We start from the raw sequence: 11,000 nt of genomic DNA on the forward strand, positions 1-11,000 counted from the left end.
TTTAATTATCTTACTAAACCCGACAAGAACATTATTAGTTTAATTTATTTAGACATTAAATTACCGATAAAGAATTACCAGAATCGAAGAGTTAAATAGGCGAAAGTAAAAAACAACACTGGTACGTTGCTTGCTTAACATTATGCTGTTTTGTATCCTAAATATAATACATTTAATACTAGTCAATTTGTTAAAGCTAGTCATTCATTTTTATATACAATTAAAACTCTTTTTTAAATATATATCAATGAATAAATCGTTTCAACTATAAAATACCAGTTTTATAAAAGATAAAAATGTATTTAAGCTTAAAATCTTACAAAATTACAATAAAGAAAAATTATCTTGGTATCATAAAACCATGTCGTTAAGTTAAAATTACTTAAAACAATGTACAGAAAAACTATACATTTAGTACATATCATACATTATTTTAAAACATATTTTACTATAAGTAATAGTTGACGAGTAAATATAAATTTAAACTTGAATAAATTAAATATAAGAACAGTATTGGCGTAACCATTCCCAGCCGCTTTGTTCATTGATTTCAGAGTCTCTTTGCGAAATACGGAATGCATCTTGTAATCTTTTCTAAAACAACGATAAAATATTTTTTCAGACACGCACAAAATATGGTTCATAATATTCACAATGGATATGAAGATTATTTTTAAAAACAATAAATTAGTAATTTTATTAAATATTATGAAGTATAATAATACAAAAATGAATTTACTTCTTCTAATAAAATTTTTCGGTTTTCTAGTAATTGTACTAACATTACCAACATTAAATCCATTAATTCATCTACATTGACATCTTCTTTCGATGATATCTCTATAAATGGCATTTTTAAATAATCAGCTACCTACAAAAATAACGTTAATTAAAAAAATTACAGGTTTAAACAAACTATTTGTAAAAATAAGTACCAAACATGGTATTTAAATAGAAATAAATGGTGGCGTTGCAGCAAAAGTATATGCATGCCTTTTAAGAAACCAAGAGTAATTATTATTTCATTGTAGTAAGAGAAGTTTAGGATTTGACTTATTTTCACTTCAAATTAGCAATCTTGTTTTGTATAAAAGGAAATACTAATTATTTTGGTACATACCGATTGCCCGATTTCAGTTGTAATCATTCTGGTACGTTTATCACATTTATTACCAACCAAAATTTTGATTACATCACTTGGTGCTTGCTGGAAAAAAAAAGAAATAATAATTTACTGTACAAAAAGTATAATATTATAGGCCCACTACAATTACTTTACTAATATTTAACACTAAATGGTATGGATTTACTTGTTTTTAAAAGGCAATGTATAGCGCTCGCTGTTGCTAGTTTTCATACTCAGCATCGTGCAGCTCTGTTAATTAGGCAGAAAATATCTAGTAAAAAGGATCTGCCAAAATATCATCCTTGAAGAATGCTTTAATGGCTGTAATAGGTTGCTTAAGGAATAGAATAATATAATCTACAGAGTCGGATTGAATCGGAGGACAAAAGAGTAATCGCCCCTGGAATGTGTTTAATCTATGCTATTATACAAAATAATTTCTGTAACTGTCGTACAAGCAATAAGTACTGAACAGTACTTATTCTAGTGAAAGCAATTACCTCATCAATCAAATCACACCACTTATTCAGTTTAAAACACGACTCCTCATTGGTAATATCGTAGACAAGTAATATACACATTGCATTTCTTATATAAAACTTATTCAAAGCATCAAATCTCTCTTGTCCAGCTGTATCCCTAAATGTTAAGAAACAAATAATCAAATACTATTATTTTCGATTGATATCATAAAGTGATTTCCAAAATTAGTTATTTTAATCTTTAATCCAATGTGAGTTTCGACTACGTCGCATTAATTTTAAATATCAAACAAATCCGTCTGATTATAATTACAATTAAATTGAGATTAGAATTCCAGGCTATTCAAATTAAAATAGTTATGAAAGTTTATTATACCAAATTAATTATAACCTATTCTACAATACGATCATTTAATGAATATTTAATTTTTTTTACCAGTAATAAGAGATATGTACTTACCACAGTTCTAGTCTAATTAATTTATTTCCCAAATCAACAGTTTTATGTAAACAATCGATTCCTAAGAAACAAATATACAAAAATATATGATGACTAATAAAAAAAATCTTAAAATGTATTTATTATACCTTTGGTCATCGAATTTTCATTATTATATGTTCCATACATTATCTTTTGCAATAAGCATGTTTTTCCGACACCAGAAGCTCCTAATGTTACTACCTTGCAGATATCTTTTTGCCGATTCATTGGATACAGATATTCCAAACGAAGAATATAATATCTTATAATTAAAATAATATAAACAATATAATTAAAAAAAAAAAATAGGTTTAAGGTCTACAAGACTACAGCTACTGTTATATTAGCCGTATAAAACGTCGAAGTATAACAAGGTTTGGTAATAATAATTAATTTGAATGAAAATTCTAATTTGTATTGTACCTATCTGTGTGTATGTACATTTTGTTATCAGTAATGGATATTGATAACATTTGTTATCCCTTATCAATATAATTGATAATACCATGTTGTTTATCGCTAGCGACGGGATAACACCACTTTTTCCAAATTGCATATATTACCAAGGACCACTTTTTCCATTGTACACTTTTTACCAATGACCAGTTTTCCTAATATTAATTTATCCCAACTAGGAAAACATGTAGTTTGGAAAAACTGGTGTTTGGTAAAAATAATAACTGAAAAATTGGTTTTAAACACATTTACCAATTAGTAAAAGAGCATAATAGGTAAAAGTTTTTTTATGTTTTATACCTACAACTAGTTTTTTTAATATTTATTTATTCCAATTGGCTATATGATATATATTATAACTTTCATCTAATTTATTTTTTTTAATACTTTTAAGCTTAGATGTTAATGAATATTGACCATAGGTGTATTTAAACATGCAATTTAAAATGTCAAAGTATGCCTATTAAAATCGGCTTTAAATTTTAAGCCGTGTTTTCAAATAGCTGACATGACAGAATACAAATAATATTATTTTACGTAGGTTAATTAGGTAACTACTTAAAAAGGTATTTTACAGGATAACATTGTATTACAATTATTTGGTAATATTTTAAAATCAAAAAGAACAATGACGATTATTTAAAAATTGTTGGACAATATTTGTATAGCCATACTTATCATTTAATATTTTTTCTTACGTGTATCATTTTCTTTAGCTTATACTAATTAACACGATTATAGATAATATTAAAATGGAACATCTTAAATAATTATACTTACAAATATACTACTACTAAATCTAGAACTATTGGCAAATATATGTTCAAAAGTTGCAAATATGCAAATATATGCAATATAAGCTTGCTGATTTGAAATGTAGACTCTAGTCTTTGTGAATCGAATTTACATCGTATTAGGGTACAACTCTAATTTTACTAAAAAAATTCCGAAAGACATAAACATCCAAGCTTTACTAGGCAAGTACCTTACCTATTAACTACACTCATATTCAAAGTTTTCAATGGAATTATAACAAAAAATTACAATAGTTATTAATTGTTTATTACGTTTTACAAAGTAGGTAAAGACGTTTCAAAGTTTAAATAATTTTATATTACTTTATCCTCGATTCAAATTTGATTCTTAATATTAAAATTATATCGATACTATGTTAATCATAAATATAATAACAGCATTTTCAAATGTTATGAAATTAATTATTTATAACTAAATTTAAATGTTTAAATACCAAATGTTTACAATTTATAAAATGTCTATATCATGCCTAGAGGTCTATATTATTTATTTTATTTTATTCTACTCGTAAATAAGGTACCTACAGATATCAAGTTGATATAAAAACGTGTGATGTTTTTATAAACTTTGATAGAGTTCCTATTTAAATATCAGCATTGGACCTTCTAGGCCTGTACGTACGGCTTGCATAATGATTCTGATGATGAATTGTGTAGGTATTTATTGTCATTTGTAGTCCAGTCGTTTTTGCCAATGTTGTAGAAACAGTATCAAAGACAAGACCACTATTGTACTTATAACTTGTATGAATAATGAATATACAGCTAAATACAATTATGAGAAGACAAATTTCTAAAATTTTCCTTCAGTGAACTAAGTATAAACAATGTAGTCTTTGAGAAAAAATAACATAGTGAATTGTTATTTATTGATTCAATATATTATACTTAAATTTTCATTTATTGTATTTTTTTAATAGTTGTGTGAATTTGAATGTGTTTAAGACGTTTTACTACCAAGATATCTATGTTATCATAGACCTATAAAGAAGTATATATATATAGGATTTCTTTAAAGGTCTATGATCTATACTTAGTCTATTTTGTAAAAACAGCGTTGGGCCATAAAGGCATTTAAGCTGATAATTATATAGTATATAATATAATATAATATAGGTATATTATTATTTAATATTTAAAGTAATTGAGATTTCAATACAATTTTTAAAATAGGGTAACGGCACCAGCGATTGGCACTATATTCCAGTATTTGCAATGCAGTGTTTATACCACAGATAAAATATCTTCCTTTTTTTTAATGACATTTTGTATAAAAATATTATCTCAATGGTCCAATTGTATATAATATATTAATATTGTATCTGTGATATAAATAAACACTATCTCAAAACACTGAGATAGTGCCAATCACTGGTGTCATTACCCTATGTTAGTTTTTTTTTGTTATTTCAAAAAATACATTATTAGTAAATTATCTGTGGTGTACTTAGGATTTAAAAAATTTTTAATTAAGATCTACATACAAGAAAAATTATTTTAATACAGAGTTATTATATGAATGGTGCGTACAGACTACAGTACTCGATTGGAAAATCAAAAAGTAGGGGGACGTTCTAACTTTTTAAAAAAAGAGCTTTTTTTTACCGAGTACACTACAATTTCTGAAAAATAGCTGAGGTTTCAGATCGAGATTTCCCGAATGTTTAGTAACGATACTATATAATAAATAAATTAATAAATTATATAATTAATAAATTGATAGTCAAAATCTATACATACAACTATGTTATGCCTATAATTAGTAATATACATATTACTGGTTTGTTTTTATAAGTAAGCAAATAAATTATATAAAATTATTGATCATGCCTAACATACAGCATAACCCGATAAAGATCAAATATACTAGTTGAATAGGTGAACGTAGGAAACTACACTGGTGCGTTGCTTGCTCAACATTATGCTGTTTTGTATCCTAAGTATAATACACTTAAAATTATGTAAAATCTAGTAATTTATTTTTATATACAATTAATACTCTTTTTAAATATATATATATATCAATAAATAAAACGTTTTAAGTATAAAATACAGATAAGAATGTATTTAAACTTAAAATATTACAAAATTACAATAAAGAAAAATTATTTTGGGAGAAATCATAAAATCTTTTAGTTCTCTTTGCCAAGTCGTTAAGTTAAATTTACTTAAAAATAATAGCTTAGAAAATCTGTAATTAGTGCTGGAAAACTATACATTTGGTACATATCATACATTATTTAAAAATATATTTTACTATAAGTAATAGTTGACGAGTAAATATAAATTTAAACATGAATAATTTAAATATAAGAACAGTATTGGCGTAACCATTCCCAGCCGCTTTGTTCATTGATTTCGGAGTTTCTTTGCGAAATACGGAATGCATCTTGTAATCTTTTCTAAAACAACGATAAAATATTTTTTCAGACACGCACATAATATGGTTCATAATATTCACAATGGATATGAAGATTCTTTTTAAAAACAATAAATTAGTAATTTTATTAAATATTATGAAGTATTAAATAATAATAAAAAAATAAATTTACTTCTTCTAATAAAATTTTTCGGTTTTCTAGTAATTGTACTAACATTACCAACATTAAATCCATTAATTCATCTACATTGACATCTTCTTTCGATGATAGCTCTATAAATGGCATTTTTAAATAATCAGCTACCTACAAAAGTAACGTTAATTAAAAAAAATTACAGGTTTAAACAAACTATTTGTAAAAATAAGTACCAAACATGGTATTTAAATAGAAATAAATGGTGGCAATGCAGCAAAAGTATATGCATGCCTTTTAAGAAACCAAGAGTAATTATTATTTCATTGTAGTAAGAGAAGTTTAGGATTTGACTTATTTTCACTTCAAATTAGCAATCCTGTTTTGTATGAAAAGAAATACTAATTATTTTGGTACATACCGATTGCCCGATTTCAGTTGGAATCATTCTGGTACGTTTATCACATTTATTACCAACCAAAATTTTGATTACATCACTTGGTGCTTGCTGGAAAAAAATAGAAATAATAATTTACTGTATAAAAAGTATAATATTATAAGCCCACTACAATTACTTTACTAATAATTAACACTAAATGGTACTAAATAGTATGGATTTACTTGTTTTTAAAAGGACAAGTGAGTAAGGCAATGTATAGCGCTCGCTGTAGCTAGTTTTCATACTCAGCCTCGTGCAGCTCTGTTAATTAGGCAGAAAATATCTAGTAAAAGGGATCTGCCAAAATATCATCCTTGAAGAATGCTTCAATGGCTGTAATAGGTTGCTTAAGGAAAAGAATAATATAATCTACAGATTCGGATTGAATCGGAGGACAAAAGAGTAATCGCCCCTGGAATGTGTTTAATCTATGCTATTATACAAAATAATTTCTTTAACTGTCGTACAAGCAATAAGTACTTATTCTAGTGAAAGCAATTACCTCATCAATCAAATCACACCACTTATTCAGTTTAAAACACGACTCCTCATTGGTAATATCGTAGACAAGTAATATACACATTACATTTCTTATATATAACTTATTCATAGCATCAAATCTCTCTTGTCCAGCTGTATCCCTAAATGTTAAGAAACAAATAATCAAATACTATTATTTTCGATTGATATCATAAAGTGATTTCCAAAATTAGTTATTTTAATCTTTAATCCAATGTGAGTTTCGACTATGTCGCATTCATTTTAAATATCAAACAAATCCGTTTGATTATTATTAAAATTCAATTGAGATTAGAATTCCAGGCTATTCAAATTAAAATAGTTATGAAAGTTTATAATACCAAATTAATTATAACCTATTCTACAATACAATCATTTAATGAATATCTAATTTTATTTTACCAGTAATAAGAGATATGTACTTACCACAGTTCTAGTGTAATTAATTTATTTCCCAAATCAACAGTTTTATGTAAACAATCGATTCCTAAGAAACAAATATACAAAAATATATGATGACTAATAAAAAAAATCTTAAAATGTATTTATACCTATGGTCATCGAATTTTCATTATTATATGTTCCATATTTTATCTTTTGCAATAAGCATGTTTTTCCGACACCAGAATCTCCTAACGTTACTACCTTGCAGATATCGTTTTGCCGATTCATTGGATACAGATATTCCAAACGAAGAATATAATATCTTACAATTAAAATAATATAAACAATATAATTAAAAAAAAAAAATAGGTTTAAGGTCTACAAGACTACAGCTACTGTTATATTAGCCGTATAAAACGTCGAAGTATAACAAGGTTTAGTAATAATAATTAATTTGAATGAAAATTCTAATTTGTACTGTACCTATCTGTGTGTAGTATGTACATTTTGTTATCAGTAATGGATATTGATAACATTTGTTATCCCTTATCAATATGATTGATAATACCATGTTGTTTATCGCTAGCGACCATAGAGTGGTATCATAGACCTATTCCTTGGTTATCTTCAACGGTAATGACCGTGGCCTAGTACCTATACCTACCTTCGCGGTACGCCGAAAAATACTTGGAACTTGGAAGTAATTCAAGTCAAAAGTGAAAATAATCAGCAATTTATTTATTTGTTTTATAAACTAATGCATTATGCTGTTAATGGTTTATAGTGTAAACTTGAAACTTCACACCGTGATAATCAAAGAGTGAGCCCTGTGGGGTAGGTGCATTCTAAAATATTATCCGTAGGTATGTAATTTTATTAGAGAACAGGTTGGTAAATAATGTATTAAACCTTATAATATTTCTGAGCTTACGGGTTGCTAATTTTATGAATTTCAACTAGGTATTAAAAATAACCACACAATTTGACCACTTTAAAAACACCTATTTCAACATTCAAGTCGATTCATTATTTCAATAAACACAGAAAATATCAGGTGCCTTAAGTATACTGAGTCTGTTGTGACCGTTGGTGATGATAGCTTTGCTACTGTAATACCCGGTTTTTAAATATTTGAATATTTAATTTTTTTTTGTAGAAACCTCTATTGTTTAATAAAAATAATTACTTATCTCACAAAGAACCTACCGAATTTGATTTGTTGAAAAAACATGTCCGTGGTATTGATGAGAAGCTACAGAGATCTACAGTAATTTTGTATGTACCTATTTATCTGTCTAAAACCAATGTCTTCAGTGTATTCACTATTACAACGATCTATGTCCTTAAAAACTGGAAAAAGGAACTAGATTTGCTAACCCTTATCAATGAATCCGGTTGAATACCTCGGATTAGTTATTAGTAATTCTCTTAAATGGGTTAGACCATGTCAATAAAGTGCATACTTTAATTAGGCAAATGCACAATAAACATTAAATTTATTAAAATATCCATATTTTTAATTTAAGTAGATATGTTAATAATTAGCTAATAAACAATATTTCAAATAATTAACTTATAATACAAAATAAAACAAGTTATTCTACACATTCAATGCCATTAAACATACCCAACTCTAAATAGTCTATTCAAATTAAATGTGAGTTAGCCAAGATTGTACTTTCTAAATAATTATACTTTGTATTCAATGTATTTACTGTTGAAAAAAATGTATTATGAATTTAAATAAATATCAATCGTGGCAGAATCCAGTTGTCAGATGGTTGTATTAGCTATTGAAGGTTTCATATGATTTTATTTGAATTATGATAAAAGCCAGTACAGCAGGAACAGAACATATTGGGGCTTGGGTTTGAGTACATTTTTTTAATTTCTATCCAATTAGTTGCTTTTTAGGTTTGTAAAATTGCTATTTGAAGAAATTGGTTTAGCAGGTTAAAATCAAGTTGTGTGGCCAGGAAAAAAATAATGTAATAACAATAACTTTTCAGCTAGAGGTTCGTAACAATTTAATGTAATAGGAAATATTTTGTATAATTTTAAAAATTATCATTAACGATAAAAATAAGATTTATATTAAACAAAAGATTCAAATGCTGGTTGAGTGAATGGTATTATAATTATTAATTGATAATCTTCGTTTCAGATGAGCTTAATTTTGTCTTCTACCGTTATTTACCAGGTCCAACATATGGTCAGCCTTGAAACCATTGTAAAATTCGTCTTCCGTAATAATACCGTGATCTGAAATTCATACTTGCATTAAAATAAACTAATACATACACCATCAATGACTTTTTTTAAAAATGTTTTGATGATAATATCTTTTGTTAGAAGCTAACTCGAGACTTTCATTTATCACAATGTATATTTTTTTCCAATGTATATTGTACAGTTACACTTTAAGTGAATCTGTGTACAATTTGTATAATGTAAATTGTTCGCTTTAACTCAACATTAAAAATAAACTAGCACAGTATCTGATCACAAAAGTAAATACAATAATTAAAAATCAGCAGGGAAAGAAGTTAGCAAAGTGGGGCCATAACAATTAAATTAAGTCTGAAAATGATATTGTCATAATTAAACGCTTTTATGTGAATCTATGAATAGTACAGCAACAAAATTAAAAACAGCAAATAGCTGTTTTGTTTTTTTAATAATATATAACAATTATAATTCAATAACGATGCTCAGAAATTACTAAGTATACTCTGTCCTCATTATTTCCCTGCGTGTGTTTAATATAACATTTAATAATAATTTGACATTTGTTAGATATTAGCTCAATGCAATACATTATGATATCTAACTGTAAAACATTGTACATGCAGGACGATTTTTTAACACGGGCCACTCAATATCTCATAGGGTTTAATAAGAAATTAAAATGTTTTTTTTTCATATTGTTTTTTATAGAATTTGATCTCAATTTTTCTCAACTATTTTGTTTTTACCCCCTCCCAACTTAGTGTTTTTGACATCAACTTTTGTATTTTTAATGGTAACGTATATATTTTATTAGCTTTTTAATTTGAGAATAATGTACAAAAAAATTTGACTGACCGATAACCAGTTTCGGATAACTATTTTTGAAGTTATTCAAGTTTAGGGCTAGTACTATTTTTATCTGCACGCATTTCCAAACCGCACTTCCCCTCCTATCTCAAACTTTTAAACTCTTTTAACTTTAATAATAGTTGTCCAAAACTGATATCAACCAGTCAAAATTTGTAGTACATTATTCTAAATTTAAAAAGTTAATGAATTATATACGTTACCATTTATGTTTCAAAAGTTGTTAACAAAATAACTAAGTTGGGGGGGGGGGGGGAAATAGTGTAAAATTGAGATCTCATTTTATACAAACATGAAAAAAAAATTAAATTTCTTATTAAACTCTATGAGATAAAATCGGAAAGAGCTATTTATTAGCGGCAAAGGATACGCAATATTTGATAAAAATTTATTAATAGCCATTTTTAAGATGCCGACTAGTAGTTTTAAGGTGAAAAAATATATATAGGTAAAAAAAGTATAAATTTTTCAGTAATAATACTTTAAAAAATATTTTTCTGCGAGTTATGGCGAAAGTTTGATAAAAAATTACTTTCATAGAGGTCATTTTCTGGCGTATCTATTGGACGGATTTCATTATTTTTTTTTTTAAGTGAAGCATACTATTTATTCTGTGGGGGGGCTAAAAGGCCGATTTTTGATTTAGTAATTATGGAATTAGTTAGAATTATTAGAAAAAAACTATGGAC

At 26.5% G+C, this 11,000-nt stretch overlaps 1 protein-coding gene across 9 annotated transcripts; it reads right to left on the reverse strand.

Annotated features, from left to right (window-relative positions):
- Positions 1 to 64: 64 nt before the first annotated feature.
- Positions 65 to 7,732, reverse strand: LOC126847772 (uncharacterized). 9 transcript variants are annotated; one of them, XM_050588163.1, is made up of 7 exons: positions 7,699 to 7,732; positions 2,197 to 2,512; positions 2,069 to 2,129; positions 1,627 to 1,765; positions 1,121 to 1,207; positions 783 to 871; positions 65 to 594 (listed from the first exon to the last, which is right to left on the reverse strand). In XM_050588163.1, exons 2-7 carry the CDS (start codon positions 2,315 to 2,317, stop codon positions 429 to 431), a joined length of 663 nt encoding a protein of 220 aa, XP_050444120.1. In that variant the 5' UTR covers positions 2,318 to 2,512; positions 7,699 to 7,732; the 3' UTR covers positions 65 to 428. The 9 variants fall into 9 exon arrangements, with proteins under 9 accessions (XP_050444120.1, XP_050444123.1, XP_050444119.1 ...); XM_050588166.1 differs by lacking the exon at positions 2,197 to 2,512 and having other exon boundaries at positions 7,383 to 7,703; XM_050588162.1 differs by lacking the exons at positions 2,069 to 2,129; positions 2,197 to 2,512 and adding an exon at positions 7,258 to 7,318 and having other exon boundaries at positions 68 to 594; positions 7,383 to 7,703.
- Between the last annotated feature and the right edge of the window lie 3,268 nt (positions 7,733 to 11,000).

Source organism: Adelges cooleyi, unplaced genomic scaffold (assembly GCF_023614345.1).
Source record: "Adelges cooleyi isolate 19-005CV unplaced genomic scaffold, UGA_ACOO_1.1 ACOO_flye_CR_arks_rails_tigmint_CR_PRNA_119, whole genome shotgun sequence".
NCBI lineage: Eukaryota > Metazoa > Arthropoda > Insecta > Hemiptera > Adelgidae > Adelges > Adelges cooleyi.